The sequence below is a fragment of the Lemur catta genome, chromosome 6, assembly GCF_020740605.2.
Source record: "Lemur catta isolate mLemCat1 chromosome 6, mLemCat1.pri, whole genome shotgun sequence".
NCBI lineage: Eukaryota > Metazoa > Chordata > Mammalia > Primates > Lemuridae > Lemur > Lemur catta.
Window position 1 is genome coordinate 85042631 of NC_059133.1, and position 17211 is coordinate 85059841.

The 17211-nt window shown below is 37.6% G+C and overlaps 1 protein-coding gene across 2 annotated transcripts in view; it reads right to left on the bottom strand.

Moving 5' to 3' along the window:
• The window catches only part of DERA (deoxyribose-phosphate aldolase), a 101267-nt gene that overhangs the window by 62955 nt on the left and 21101 nt on the right, over nucleotides 1–17211 (bottom strand). For both annotated transcript variants that reach the window (XM_045554259.1, XM_045554258.1), the window contains exons 2-4: nucleotides 3862–3959; nucleotides 2578–2725; nucleotides 676–771 (exon numbers count right to left, since the gene is read on the bottom strand). In XM_045554259.1, the coding sequence (XP_045410215.1) occupies nucleotides 676–771; nucleotides 2578–2725; nucleotides 3862–3959 (342 nt within the window). The remainder of the gene's footprint in view (nucleotides 1–675; nucleotides 772–2577; nucleotides 2726–3861; nucleotides 3960–17211) is intronic.

The following is a 17211-nucleotide window of genomic DNA, read 5'->3' on the forward strand; positions in this document are numbered from 1 at the left end:
ATGGCGTGGATCCCCTCTGCAATTCGGCCCTGAGCTCACTCTCCAGCTCCAATTCCTGTAGCTCCCTCTTTGTCCAGGCTTTGGAGCCAAAAACTGCAAATCTCTTTAGTTCCCTGAACATGCTTCTGCACCTGCACACGTGCTAGTGCCTCTCTCTAAAAGGCCACTTTCTACCTTATCAATGCTGTAAACTCCTCCTCATCCTCTAAGACCCAGTGAACTATTATCTCCACTGTGACGCTTTCTCTTACTTGAGTGTCACCAACTTCTGCAGACTGTATCATTCTCTGCTCAGTTACAACTGTACCTTCTACATATCTTTATTATTATATTTTTCACACATATATAAACAGAATACATATACATAGGTATGTGAATGTGTGTATATATATATTAATACAATACTATCTATTGCACATATGGTTTTTTTTATTTGACTATTCCTCCTCAACAACTGAATTTCCTTAAGGATAGAAACATAGTTCTACGGGAATTAACATAATGTCTGCTACTTACTAAGAAATTAATAAATACTGAAATCATGACTAAATACAACTAATTAAATACAGTAAACTACTTTAAATCATAATATACAATTAAATATAATACTCCCTGGTGTCTGAGTTGAAGAACTGGAAACATTTAAAAAACAACAAAAGCCACAACAGATTTTACCTGATGCCACAGGGATATTGCAGCCCACAGCCTTGAGTGCTTTTACAGCATCACATACCCGGGCAGGATAAACACAAACGGCAGCTGTAGTAATGCCTATGAGAAAGAAATCATAACAGCCTACTGTATATGAAGTTCAACTCACACAATATGCTTTGAATTATTATTTATACTACAACATTGGCAGAAATCAAATGAGAGAAAAAATAATTCCTCCGTGATGCTGCAGCAAATTAAAAGGTTTTTACTTTTCACATTCCCTTCTAGTTCTTGACAAAGTGGATTATTTTCTCATCATTACAGTCATAAAAACAATTTGGATACACTGTTCTTTGAGATTAACATAATACCATTTTTAAAAATGCCTAAACAGTAAACTTGGTGGTTATGACTCAATGAAAACATTTCATTTCGGGTAGATAACAAAAACAAGGTTTATACAGCATTCAAACAGGGCAGTTTAAAGAAAGGACAGTTTGAAGGACAGATGGAAAAAAGTAAGTGAAATTTAAGAGGGTGGCACAGAAAAATGACATTTAACTAATAGTACTCCTCTTTTGCAAGAAATAATAAAATCTGAATCTGAAACCCTCATTTTAAGGAATAAGCTCTTAAATCAAAAAAATAAAAAATAAATCAACTAGCCATCATAAAGCAAAGCAATATCAGAAGACCTTACACAAAGTTGTTACTTTTAAGTGCCATAAAGTGGGGTTTTTATTGCCAGCCTAAAGGAAACAAATACTTTTCAAAATCTGTAGAGTTGCTTCAGTATGTAAATTATCTACAAATTATCTGGGATAAAATACCTGCATTGGGCCAAGTCAACATCTCTAGTTGCACTCACAGCAGATGAGCATTCAGGAGCCATGAAATGTCCCTCCATGGAAAGCAGATTTGGCTCCCAAAACCAGCCCAGCAAGTAACAAGACATGTTGTTTTGGAAATGCCACTTAGCCTTCCAGGTCTCATTTTTCTTATTTAGCAAATAAGGGGTTCAGTTCTCACAGGTCTCCTCCATCGCTAATATGCTAAGGTTCTAAACTTTTTTTTTTTTTTGAGACAGAGTCTCACTCTGTTGCCCAGGCTAGAGTGCCATGGCATCAACCTCACAGCAACCTCAAACTCCTGGGCTTAAGCAATCCTTCTCCCTCAGCCTCCCGAGTAGCTGGGACTACAGGCATGCGCTACCATGCCCAGCTAATTTTTTTCTATGTATATTTTTAGCTGTCCAGATCATCTCTTTCTATTTTTAGTAGAGACGGGGTCTCACTCTTACTCAGGCTGGTCTCGAATTCCTGAGCTCGAGCGATCCTCCTGCCTCGGCCTCCCAGAATGCAAGGATTACAGGCGTGAGCCACCGCGCCCGGCCTAAGGTTCTAAAGTTATGGCAACTTTAGAAAGTCCTTTCTTTCACATACATGAAGGGAGTGAATATGACTCTTTTGGAAAGATCTAACCTTATATACAAACATACAATATTTCCTATTTGCATTTTATTTTCAAAAGTATTTCTCTTACTCACAGAAAATACTTTATGTATGAGATGTGATTATTAAGTAATGAGACTGGCTTTTTCACATGTGGCTAGGGAATCAGAATCAATATTTTAGAGTCACTAGATAAAAAAACTTCCAAAACTAAAGAATTGAAAAGAAATATAAAGGTACTCTCTACCAGTAACTTTAATCCATGGACGGAAAGAACTGACCTAAAAACAAGACTCAGATTCTCTTCCTGCTGTTTTTCAGAGAAGAATCTCAATTATTTGTCTATGTATACATAACACAGGTTTCTATCATGAATTTTATCACTTCTATCATTTTAGCAGCTAAGTCTTCTTAGATTTAGTAATCAGTATTGTAAACAGGTAAATACCAGATAGATTATACACAAGATTACCTTTATCGTGCAAATTTAAAGCTTTTAAGAGATCTTCCCGGATTGGATATTTGGCTTTATAACAGAGCCTTTGAACGTTGCAAGATGTATCATCGCCTGAAAGTGTGGTAAGATCTATAAAGGTAACAGCTTTCAGGAGCCAAGCAGCCTGGTTTGAAGAAAAGTAAAAACAGGGTAAATTTTTTAAAAAATTAATCTCTAACCTAGTTAGTCATTAGATAAATGTGGGTGCTAGTATCTATGTCCACAGTGTCCTAAGGCATATTCTGATATATAATAAAAGCATAGATCAAGAGTCACTAACAAGATGAACATTATCCAGAATAAAAGGGAAGAGTAGCCTTAAACTTTGTTTTTCTCCCACAGACATCCCAAATTGAAACCCCTCTTAGATCAAGTCTCCCCACTTCTGACTTCCCCATCTCATCCATAAGGAGAGCCCACCATGTCTGTCCTCAGGGGAGAGAACTCAGGAAGAAGGTTTCTATCTTACATTTTATCTCCCACCCTGGGATCTGGGATGACATATTGTTTAAAAAAACAAAAAAAGTCTCCAAGTTCATTGGTGTTTTTTCCATTTGATTTAATCCAATTGATATTTAAAACAATATTCATATTTTGTAGTCATTCAGATGAATTTTCTTTTATCCGTTCAATCAGAATATTTCTAAGAATGAGCAAAATATAAAATGTAAAAGATTTCATCACAATCTTCTGCCTCCCTTATGAAACGAACTCTGAATTCCTTTTAGTCTTGCATAGCACGTCTTCAGTTGGGATACACTGAAGAATGTGCTGACCACAAGCACTCTACAAAACATCATTTCTGGAATTTTGAAAAGTGATTTATTAAAAGTAATAGTAAGGTACACATGATGGTCAAAAAAGGTCAGCTCTTATATCTAAGGGCCTCAAGAGTGGACACACCAGGTTTAGATGTTAGGGTTTTAAAATTAAAATAGAAGACAACCAAAGAAGGCATGTCTAAGAAACTGAATAAATGTGTTGAGAAAATATGCCATTTAATTCACTCATGAATAAAGATGCTTCAAATTCATTTGCGGTTTTGCCACTCAAGAGTGATAAGATTTTTAACTTGTTTGGATAAATGTGTTATCTTTCTCCAACCCATCATCATCATATATGAATTATTAAAATAAGTCATGGACAGCTGCAATCTTTTAAGTTTAGATGCATCTTGAGCGAAATTCAATACTGTGGCCTTGAGGGAAGAGACCATGCATTGTAAAATACAGGGACAGAATGCGCAAGACAAACCCTTACTTGCCACTCCTTTTTCACAGGTCTGCGAGCCTGGATTTGTCCCGCACGCCTCAGAACGGCTGGATGATTCACTTGTATTTTGGAGATCCAGCTAAGGTCTAAAGGTGAAAGAACAACACCTTCTGAAACTTAAAAGTTTTATTAAATATAGTCAATCTATTTTTACATGGTCCTTGAAAGGATACATTTATCATTTGACATCAATGCTCTTTTAAAGCTTATGTTTCTTTTTCGGACAACTACAAATAAATAACCTTGTTGAAGGAAGCCCAGTCATCAAAAGGCATACTTCAAGTAAAATCAAGTACATTTGGAACTAGAAGAACCTGTATTGATTCATTACATAGACACGTCTGAAAATGGGGGGAAATGTGTGTTATCCACGCCGTGCACCTCACTTCTGACAGCAAAGACTTATTTGCAAGTGTCTAGTCCAGAAGAGCAAATGATTAATAAATACTTAAGTGAATTAATGTCGGGACTTAAAGGAATCCTTGATTACTACCCCATTGCTGACAAGATTAATATCCACTAGATACTAAGAAGATACAGCTCATTCTTTCTTCAAAGGAGAATTTTTCAAAATGCTTTAGAAATAACAACACTGGTATAACAGAAGTTAGAAAAAAGGAAAGGAAAAACAAGCTGTTCAAACTTTCAGAAGACATTTCTGTGGCTTTTGTTCTGAAATGCTCTCTCCTATCTTGATCTACCCTCTCTACTTTTTTGGTTAACTGTCATTTCTACTTTAAGACCCAGTCTAAATGTTAACTTTTGTAAGAACTGTCAGATCCCCAGACAGAGTTAACATTTGGATATACCTCTATTACAGAGTTTGTACTTAATTCATCAAAGAGTTGTGATGAAATTGTTCTTGTACTTACTATATTGTGAGACACGATTTATTCATGTTTGGGTGTCTAGCACCAAACAGTGTCTGGTGCACATATATTTCAACTTCGTCCACTGATTTCCTTTAATGTAGTTGGCCTCACAGTAAATTGGGCAGGTACACATTTACCTTCTGTAGCTAACCTCATTTCTGTATCTCTCTAGCAACTCCATGTTTTTGAAGAACATCTTAAAAGAGCCTTAAAAGACTACTGTGGAAAAGGCTATCCACTAGGAAACACGTTCCAATTCCACAACTCTTTATAATGTAATGGGGGAAACTGCTGACCACACACTGTATCACGTAAAAATACAAATAACAATAAAATATTTGCATCCACCACAAAGATAAGACCACCAACAAAACCAGTGTTTACAACATTCTTTCTCATTCCCATTTCCATTTGATTCTTCTTAAAAGTATCAGTATTAAGGGTGTAGAAATTCTAAGTTGGAGTCTGAGTGATTAATAATGATATTCTTATTTAAATATCAACGAAGAAGGAATAAAGTTTGGTTGCTTTTTCTCACTAATTAAATTATTTTCTTAGCTGAAATCACTTAACAAAACAGATTTTTAACATTTCCATCCATCTGCTCCTGCTCCTCAAAGACATTGTATGTTTTCATGCTTGTTTGCTGAGCCAACTTCACAGAGAAAGTGGGAGTGTGGGGTCAGGCAGATGAAATCTGCCTCTTCTTTCCCACCCAAGGACTGATTTTGTTCCAGCAGAGCCCAAGGGAACAAAATCAGACAGACACACTAGACTCATCCCCATTTATCTAGGACCTATAAGAACCTCCCTCTATCCAAACATAGGGGAGGCTCTTTTTTTTTTGTTAAATTAATGACTAACAGTGGTGATCAGGTTCATGGTAAAGATTATTTCAGGCAGATAAGAAAAATGAGTGAAGCAAAGTGCTGTGCACCAAGTAACTGCTGACAGTGGTCAAAAAGAGGAAAGCCTTTCGCTCAGTGGGGCGAGGCCTGCAGGGGTCATATGTGCTTTGCCGGTCATATGACACCTCCCTCTTCTCTGTTCCCCACCCAACACCACTGCCACCACTGGAAGCACAAGCCCTCTGAGGAGAGGTCTCAGGCAAACCAGGACCCTCCACCATCTCGTGCCCTCATCCTCCTCATTCCCATCCTCTCCCTGTCCCTCTGACTACATGGGACAACCTTCCTGAACTACTAGCCGTTCCCTGACCCATCGTGTCATGTTCTGTCTCTGGATCTGTGCACTCTGTCTGTTCCTTCGCCTAGAATGCCCTTCCTTACCTGGACTGCAGAGCGAACTCTCGCTTACCCTTTAAGACTCAATTCAAACATCACCTTCTCTGGGAGCCTTCCCGTAACCTCACAAGGTTGAGACATTCCTTTGCTTCTTTGTGCTTCCACGCAACATTGCAGTCTGCCTTTAGTGCAGTCCCCTTTCCTAAGAGTGGCACTGGTGTGTCTAAATGTTTATAGCCCCAACAGATTTTAAAAACTCCATGCAAAATACTTGACACATGGGTGGCATTCAATAAATAAGTTGAGTGGTTCCCAAATACCAGAAATGATCTAATTCTGGGGAATGCCTTTCTTAATTGCTTCTGATTAGAGAGGGCTTTTGGATCTCCATAGGAGAAGCTGGGACTGAAGCACGAATGAGATGCTTGTGAACATTCACCTTAAAAACCAATTCTTAGCACAATACCCACTAAAGGTTACAACCCGTAAGACCTGCTTTCACACTTCTCAGACACCACTTGCCAGAGATCCTTTCAAACTATCTGTTGGAGAATGTAATAGGATTACTTCTCTCACGATATCAGCCTCAACTGCTAAAAATATCATTAGCGGTCATAAAATTATCCAGCCCCATGTTTAATCTAGCCACAAAATTTGCCTCTGTGACCTCCCATGGCAATGAATTATATAAGTGACTAACTCATTTTATTAGTACTTCATTTGCTACTCCTTAATTTCATCAAATAACCCTTGTTCTCATATTATGGGGTCTGGGGAAAAGAAAGGATTGATTGGCCTTTGTTATGTCATTCATAATTTTTAATATTTTACTCAAGTACCCTTTAGCATCTCCCCTCTAGGAGAAGTGGTTCTAATGCACACAATCTCATCAGGACCACAGACTCTTCTTCTTACGGGGCCAGGCGGGGTTTCAAGTACACATGTCTTTGGGGAGAACAGACATGAAACCATAATTGGAAGGCAAACTCTCCAATGAAGAAAATCCCACTGTTTCTTAGTGTTTCTTTTTGGTGGCTTTCAGGCCCTTCTGTTGGTTATAAATTTGTTCTCAAATGCTCTTCTCACAATTTATTATTATTTTTTTTTTCCTGTTTGACTCTCAGTGGAGACAGAGATCATTTTCCCTGCGAATCTTTCTAGCCTTTCCATCACTTCCATTTGTGTTTCTACAGATGTTCTTGTATTTTTCACAATATTCCTAAAACACGTAATACCAAATCATAACCCTATGAAAAGAGGTGTATTTTGTATTTTGATTTTATCCTTGTTCCTAATAGACAAAAATAAATCATGATACTTTCTTAGAGAATTCTGCCCCCCGGAAAAATTGGGGAAAATAAGAGAGATTGAATTTCCCATGTTTTCTCTTGATTTTTTATCGGTTTTTATATCTAACTGGACCACCCAAATTTGTCCCCTAGTGCTGTCTCTAAATAGTCATTTACTGATACGTAATTATATATTTTAATACCAGAATATATTACTGAGAACCCTCCTTATTGTATTCACCTAATTGTCTATTATTTCTGCATTTTTTAATACTAATTTATAACCTCTCAGGAATTAGCCAGACCCTCCCATATGTGCAAGCATCTAGCACAGAAATAGTTGCTCAATAAATGCTTGTGCCCCTTCCATCATGGTGAATTTATTTTTTATATCAGACATAGAAATTAGTGAAGTATCACTCGATCATGTCTAGTCTTTCAACTTTAGCCTTGGAAAGGGTTAGGTTGGCTAGAAAAAAGATTCCTGAATGTCAGTATATGCCTGATTCAGGCAAGCTCATGAACATTCAATTTATATAAATGAGCAGATTGAACCTTGCCCAGTTTCCAACCCAAAAAGACAGAAAACAGAGACTATCCTGAGACTCCCATTCTTATCAGCAGGTGGGGTCTAGAATTAGTCTTCTTCCCAAAGTCTAGCATCCAACAAACCTAGCTGAGCTCTCCAGGGCATCCTTATCCCCACTGGGCACTGGCCAACTCTCCTCACTGATTAAGCCCAATCCTTAGAACCCAAACAGATGTTCTAGAAACCAAGACACCAGCAACTGACAACATATATTGATTGCCACAGCCCAGAGACCTTGTTATAATGACACATTTCCCCACTGCAACTCTGCCCCTAATCTCTAACACTGATCCCACATACATTCACCTATCTAGCCATTCCTTAGGATATCAATCCAAGTCCAGGCGAATAAGTTTACTATTATATATCCCCTGAAAAACTGCAACTTAGATTACTGGCACTGAGTTGAAGGGCAATTTGATCTTCCATATTTGTTGCCTCTGCACCAATCTCATCTATTCACTGCTTATACTCCCTCCCATCTGGCTGTGGTTTCAAATACGTCTTGCATCCAAAGCTAAATGGGTTACAACACTTTTTCAGAACACACCAACATAGTAGAAGATAATCTGAGTTTGTGTTTTCACATGTTTCTTTTTACTTTTTATAATATGTAAACTAGAAAATTTAAAATTACTTAGTGTCTTACATTGTTTCTATTAGATAGCACGCTTAAGTAGTTCAGACTTTATGCTATAGGTGATCAGGTGTCATTAAAGATTTCCAAACAGGGCTGCAACAGAATTAAAAAAGTATTTTTTTAAAAATCAGCATACAGAATATGTTCCATCGAAATACTTACATAAGTATACAAATCCAAACCTGAAAAGATACTTATGGTAGCACTACTGCACATGACACCAAGATCCATGCCCTCCGGTTCAATAACATATAGCATATCCATAATATGGAACACAACTCAACCATTAAAAAGAATGAGGTCTATGTACTGTCATGGAAATCTGATTATGAGATATTACTCAGTGAAAATAAGTAATCTGCACAGTGGTATGATTTTTTTTAAATAAAAATGTTTATAAAAACAAAAAATATAAAACATATATCTATTGGTATCTACGCAAAAAAATAAACACTATACGTCAAATTGAAAGAAGTGTTTCTCTTTAGAGGTAGGATTATATGAGATTTCTGCTTCCTTATGTTATATATTCCCATAATACTTAAAAATTTCTACGAAGAGCATGTATTACCTTATTAAGCAGAAAAAAAAAACATACTTAAGTCTTGAATTAGGAGGCATTGCCAGGCAGCAGTGTGCATTCCAGGTAGAAAGAGAGGCAGACTGTAGTAGGTAAACCAGTAAGGCAGCTGTCGCTGAGGTGCAGGCCCCAGCACTACACAATGTCTCCTTGGGCATTTTCACTGCTCCAAACCCTTCATGACCAAATCTTTGGCCACTGAGCTCTTCCACAAAGCCAGCCTGACACAGCTGCACAATATCAGGCAGAAATGATAATGTAAGAATGTCCTATTACTATTCCCACAGAAAAGATCACCAAAATGTTAGCACTACAGGCTACCTGATAGAATTTGCCTATTACATTACTCCTACGTGGACCCACCAGTACACTTGGGTGAGATGGCCCCACACTCTAGAGTCTGCTCTGGCCCACCCAGAGCTGCGTCTTCCCCACAGATGGGCAGTCTCTGGGGCCAAGGGTGCAGACTTTCCCTGAGTCCATATTCCTCTCTAGTCCAAGGTACACAGGACCCCAGAATTCCTACACCAAATGGCTCCAGGCTTGCTTACAGAGTCTACAGGGATCTTTACCCAAAGTCAGTAACTTAAATTTAAGATATGAGACAGGTAAGGGACAGAAAACCTCCTGTAGAATTTGATAAATGCAATTCTATGAATCACATTCATTCATTCATTCAACTAATGTACAAGGGGTACCCACAATGGTGCCAGGCATTGCGGTAGACTCTGTAGACTCAGCCGTGAATGAAGAAACTAAATCCTTACTCTCACGGAGCTTTTTCTAATGAAAAGAGATAATAAATATCTAAATATCTACTGAATCTAGTACATAACATATATGGGCTACAACGAAAAGTCACATAGGCTAAGACAATGGGGAAGGCAGGATGGGCATGGGCCAGGACAGTCTGATATGAAAACATTTCAGCAGAGCCCCAAGTGAAAGGAGGAAGTTTAGCAATGAGGTGGTCACCTAAGGAAATAGTTTTCTAGACAGAAAGAAGAGCAAATACAAAGTCCTTAAGGCAAAAATGAACATGTCATATCTGAGGCAAGGCAGGGACCCAGTGCATTGGAGGGGAGTAGGCAAAGGAGAGACAGAGACAAAGTCAGAGAGGGAGGCAAGGGCCAGATCATATCGTAAAATGTTTCTAAAATGAGGCTCATAGCCCATGGGTATGTCATGAAATCAATACTGTCAGTTGCAAACAGCATTTAAAAAAAAAAAGAACAGAAAATATCAGAGTACACTGCATGTAACACAGGTAGGGATCATGTATGCAAGTTTTGTTTCAATTCCATGTATGTAGGCATGTACTGTGTGGCACTCAATATAAAATACACTGCGCATCATGAGGTGTGGCCAGCAAGGTCTGAAAGATCTTTAAGCAGTACTTTTTCAGCATGGAAAGGTCTTCGGGTGTGAGATGGGAAGTCTAAAGAGAATTTTGAGCAAAGGGCTGAAATAATCTGATTTATAGATCTGGCTCCTGTGGGGAAGCCAATTAGGGGGTTCAGAAAAGAGCAGGTGGGAGCCTGCACCAAGACACCAGTAGGGGTGCGGTGGAAAGGGGGACATGCAAGATGATTTCACTCACGTCTGGTACCTGGGAAGGGGCGGCTGGAAGACTGGGCTCTGCCTGGATCTAGGTCTCCTTCTCTCTCTCCATGTAGCCTCAGAACCTCTCCCTCTCCAAGTGCCTTCTTCAGTAGGGTTGCTAAATTTCTTAAAAAGCAGCTCAGAGTTCCCCCAAGTGTAAAAGCAGCTGCTAGAGCATCACTTTCGTCACATTCTATCGGTTGAGTGAGTCACAGGGCCAGCCCAGAGTCACTGCCATAGGGAACGACACAAGGGCATCGATCCAGAGATCTGGTCCATCTTTGGAGACTAGCTACCACAAACTCTTATTTTAAATTGGACAAGTTTATATTTTATGCCACAAAGAAAAGAAATTGAGAAGGCCCGTTAATTTTACAGTATTTAAATTTAGTAAAACATCCAAAAGAATGATAAACAGACATCTTATTTGACAAGTTTTGTCTTATAAAAATATTTAGTCTTGTGCCTTAGAATGGAGGCAACAATATATTAGCTGTGAATTATTTGTGGTAAAATATATAGACATTTCAATGAAAAAAAAAAAAGAAAATTGAGAATATCCTCCATTTACAGAATGTGCTGAGTTTACCAAGTACCCCAGCACCTGTAGAGAAAATATTTTCTCAATTAAAAATATGTTCCATGCATAAGAATCAATTGAAGCTGTCAAGAATTTTAAATTTAATAAACATAAAATGCAACTTTGACATGATATCAGAGATTCATACAGCTAAGAAGCTAATTAAAGCAGAGTAATAATTCAACTTATGTTGTTTTATAATGCTGAGATAATTAATATGAATACTTTTTTGGCTTTGATGTGCACAAATATATTTCCATTTTAGAATAAATTTTTTTAAATGGAACTATTTTCTCTTGAATAGAAAATCCACCAATAAAAGCAATTTGTCAATCAATCAACAAATATTTTTAATTATATAATTTTAAGTATTTTTAGTGCCCCCTTTTAAACTGTCAGAAGTATCTAGTTTGTATGCTCAGTCACTCTATCAAATATCCAACTCAGTGTCACTTCTGAGCAACTTTCTCCAGCTGCTCAACCACTAAGTCTTCCTCTGGGCTGCACTGAACCTTAACGGAGCAATATTACAACTCTTACCCCAGTCAACAAATATTCAGGTGTTTACTATATATATCAGGCACTGGTACCTAACCTAGTGGTTATGATCGTTGAATTATCTACTTAGATGTTTCCAACAAGACAACAGAGCTTCCCCAAAGCAAACGGATTCAGACAACTTCATTAGTACATCAAATTTCTACCACCCCCAGCCCAGTTCCCCATCACTGTACTTAACGGATACATAGCAAATGATCTACAAATATTTGATGAATCCATGATAAAAACACATAGCTTAACAAAAAAGAAAGCTGGCAGTTTGAGGAAGCCTTGGTGTGCTAGAACGAAAGTACAGCCATTCACTTAACCAAGATTCATTAAAAAGCTACTATTTGTTAAGAAAACCTGAGAAGGAGGGGACATCTGGGGGCAAGGAAAAAGGATTCAAATATAGCAAAGATTGTGGAGGAAGTGTTAGCATCAAAGAAGAGAGCAGAAAATGTGTGATTTAACAACATAAAGAATCAAATTAAAGCAAATTACATTATTTTGCAACCCTTAATGAAATAATTGATATAAGCAAACATTACCTATGGAAGTTAAACACATTGGGTGAAAAGTTCATGGTCAAACAGATGTTCATACGGTGTGGAAGTGTCAATTCATACATGACATGCAGGTCAAAGGGGGGAAATTGGAACTATACGATTAGCAGAAGTGGCTGGAGTTGCCTTAAACAAATGATCAAAATTAACATTACTTAAAATGGGATAACCAGACACTCATAATGTGCCACATCACTTACGAAGTACTCTTACCAGAACTGCTTAATTTGAATCTAATCAACTTTTAGGTATAACTTTCAAATTAAAGGAAATACAAAAAATGGGGAAATAAGTTAAATGACATCATGAGGAAATAATTAGGCAAAGCCAGAAGGTGGGACATTCTACAGGAAAGGTAACCCAGTATCATCAAACTCATGACATTAAAAAGGAGATTCTGCTTCAGATTAAGGGAGACAAACACAACAACTGAACATAATGCACAGTCCTTATTTAGATCCTGGCTTGAACAAACCAGCTATAAAACAGATTTGAGGGAAAAATGAGGAAATTTAAATACAAGCTCAGTATTAGATGATATCAAGGAATTATTTCAAATTTGGTTACTGTGACATTATGGTACTGTAAGAAAATGTCTTTATTTTTTTAAAGGTGCAAACTATTTTTACGTTTATGAGTGAAATGTCATGATATCTGTAATTTTAAGATATTGCAGAAAAAAACTACAGACACAAACAGCAAATTATTAACAAGTATTAAGTTGTGATTGGTATATATGAGTGTTCTTTATACTAGTCCTACTTTTCTGAATGCTTGAAATTTAGTAATAAAAAGAAACTATATACCAAAGCAAGTTAAAATAAATAACATAATGAGGCCAGGCGCGGTGGCTCACACCTGTAATCCTAGCACTCTGGGAGGCCGAGGCGGGTGGATTGCTCGAGGTCAGGAGTTCGAGACCAGCCTGAGCAACAGCAAGACCCCGTCTCTACTAAAAATAGAAAGAAATTATCTGGCCAACTAAAAATCTATATAAAAAAAATTAGCCGGGCATAGTGGCGCATGCCTGTAGTCCCAGCTACTTGGGAGGCTGAGGCAGGAGGATTGCTTGAGCCCAGGAGTTTGAGGTTGCTGTGAGCTAGGCTGGCGCCACAGCACTCATTCTAGCCTGGGCTACAAAGCGAGACTCTGTCTCAAAAAAAAAAAAAAAAAAAAACATAATGAATAAGGTAAACTGTGGCAGCCAGCCTCTAAAATGGCTCCCATGACTCCCCCTGCTGGTATTCGTGCCCCTTCCATAATGAATAGTGCTGACCCACATGACCAAAAGGATATTGCGGAAATATCACTGTGTGACTTCCAACATTTGGTAAGAAAAGACATTGTAGTTTTTGCCTTACCATCTTGGATTGCTCACTCAGGGGAAAGTCAGCTGCCATGTCATAAGGACACATAAGCAGTCCTGGGACGATGTCACGTGGCAAAGAGCTGAGGCCTCTCATTGGCTGCCCGCAATAAGGTGCCAACCATGTGGGTGAGCCACTTTGGAAGTAGAACCTCCAGCCCCAGAAAAAACCTTCAGGTGACTGCTGCTTGTACGAATAACTTGACTGCCACCTCATGAGAGACTGCAAGCCAGAACCACCTACCTAAGCCACTCTCAAATTTTTGACCCAGAGAAATGGTGTGAGATAATAAATTCTTACTGTTGTTTTAGGCCACTAAGTTTTAGAGTAATTATTACACAGCAATAAATAACACATAGAAACCAATATGAAAAGATTCCAGCAGCAAACTGCTTCAGTAAGTATAAAATGGCAAACTAGGAGTTATTTTATTTTTTCCTTCCCAACCTTTAAAATGTAAATATTTAACAATCCCCTAATACAAACGTATAAATCAAATTATTAGTACATTGAAAGTCCCTGGTATAGATATGTAAAAACTGAACTATACATTTGAGATAGTATACTTTACTGTGTGTGTGTATATATATATATATATAAACATACCTAGATAAAATTTATATATATAAATATAATACATGTATATATGTAAATGTCTAAATTTCTTTTAAAAAATTACAGTGAAACCTTAAGGTAAAGTATCATAGTAATAGATGCCCATGTCTTTAAATTCAGCTCAATTTATTTAGAAAGCTAACATATTTTTAGCTTTTCAAAATATCTTTAACTTTATGTCCATCAATTGTTTTTCTAAACTCTCCTCCAAAGAGTTTTGTGAGCTTTGAAAATGTCATTTGTTGCAATAAATCTGGTGTCAACCAATGACTGACCTCTCTGGGGAATGAACAGCACATTTTCACTCACATTCTTTTTTTGCTATTGTTTAAATATGTTTAAACCTATAAAAAAGGCAGTTATTTTTTATTCTGTTGGCATTTTCCTTAAACTCTTAGGGGAAGCATTATCAAAAGATTTTTCAGAAACTAAGTAAAGTGGTTCCACCAGGTTCCCAGTATGAAGCATTTCATTAACTATTTCAAAGAACTCTTAACCTGCCAGGTTGGGACTATATAGTTTTCCTCGGCAATCCACATATCAAAGCTGTTTGAGAAATGTACTTCTTTCCTTGAATCACGAAGTCAAAGAAAGGGGGCAGTTAAAATATCCAAAAGTTTCCCACCCATTTCGTTTTTAATTTACTATCATTCTGAGTGAGCTTATTGTAAAACTTTAATAGCACAGTGGTAACATACCCAAACTCACAGGCCACCTACGGAGGCCCAGCATTGTGCTGCCATGGATGGAGATTTACAGGAATATGCAAGGCACCAGCACCTGGTACGCAGCCCTGACTTGGGAAAAAAGGAATTCCAAGTTCTGGTTCTGTGAGAGGGGTCATCACTAGATTTGGAGTTGATATCCGTTTATGACAACCGTTTATGGAGCACTGACTCTGCCATGGGCACTGCGTTAGCTGTCATAGAATGTTTTATACTAGTACAACAGGTTTGATGTTGTAGGCCTTTCTCTGATTAACTCAGCTGTAGGATTAGAAGGCCATCACTGACAAGAAGGAAAGAACCAGCCTACTTGGTCTGACAGTTATCATTTAATCCATCTGAGCAGTGGTACTACACAGAGGGCATGACAATGCAGAACAAAGCAGGAGACTGACTGGGTCCTAGCAAAGACACGGCTGGCCAGAGGTTTCAACAAGCCAACTTGCCATGACAGACTAGTAGAAATTAAATACGAGTCGAGGAGAAGACAGACATTTCAAACACAGAGTATACTATGAATGAAGACCAATTCGGGAACAGTTATGGCCTGTTTCTAGAATAACAATGGCAAAACGTTGTGTTTGGGAGTAAAGATATGATTGCACAGGTACAGTGGTATCAGTTCACAGAGAATCCTGAAATTTAGACAAAAGACTCTAGACCTGAAAAACTGGGGACCACATCAACTGATCTGATAAGACTGGTATATAATATAGAATGGAGAAAAAGAGAAACTATGGCCAAGTTTCTGCCAATTTTGTATAATGAACATTTACTTATTTAAAAATCTGGGAGGAAAAAAATAACGAGATAGAAAACAGGAGAAAAAAACAACAAAATCACAGGATCAGTCTAGAAAGTCCAATATCCAAGGAATAAGAATTTCAGAAATAGACAATTAAGAAAATGAAAGGATGTGGAGAAAAGAGAACTCCTGTCTGCTGTTCGTGGGAATGTAAATTAGTACAGCCATTATGGTAAATAGTATAGAGTTTCCTCAAAAAATTAAAAATAGAACTACTATATGATCCATCAATCCCACTACTAGATCTATATTCAAGGGAAATGAAATCAGTATGATGAAGACATACTCACACTCCCATGTTCATTGCAGCATTATTCACAATAACCAAGACACGGAATCAACCTAAGTGTCCATCAACAGATGAATGGACAAAGAAAATAATGGATGTATTAATCAGCCTTAAAAAAGAAGGAAATCATGGTATTTGCAACAACATGGATAAACCTGGAGGACATTATGTTAAGTGAAATAAGCCAGGCACAGAAAGAGAAATGCATGATCTCACTTAATATGCAGAACCTAAAAAAGTTGAACTTACAGAAACAGAGAGTAGAATGGTCGTTACCAGGGGCTGAGGAGGGAGGGTTGGGGAGATGTTAGTCAAAGAGTACTAAATTTCAGTTATCGGAAGGAATAAGTTCAACAGACCTATATAGTAACACATGGTAAGTACAGTTAATAACAACTGTACTGTATTTTTAAAAATTGCTAACAGTAGATTTTAAGTGTTCTCACCACACAAAAAATAAGTATATCAGGTAATGCATATGTTAATTAGCTCAATTCAGGCATTCCACAATCTATACCTATTTCAAAACATCATAATGTACGCAATAAATATATATAATACTTATTCGTCAAGTAAAAAAGTAAATTTTTTTATTTTAAAATATTAAGGGGGTACATATGTTTTTGTTACATGGATACCTTTTATCATGCTTAAGTTGGGGTTTTTAGTGTACACATCACCCGAATAGTGTTCATTGTACCTGATAGGTAGGTTTTTAACCCTCCCCCTCCCACTTTTCTTGATTTCCAATCACCTTTACATCTCTTTGTGCCTGTATGTGCCTACTGATCAGCTCCCATTATTAGAGAGTGCATGTGGTATTTGTTTTTCCATTCCTGAGATACTTCACTTAGGAAATGATCCCCGGTTCCACCCAAGTTGCTGCAAAAGACATTTCATTCCTTTTTATGGCTGAGTAGTACTCCATGGTGTGTGTATATGCATATGTGTATATATACATACACACACCACATTTTCTCAATCCACTCCTGAATTGATAGGTACTTAGGTTGGTTCCACATCTTTGCAATTGTG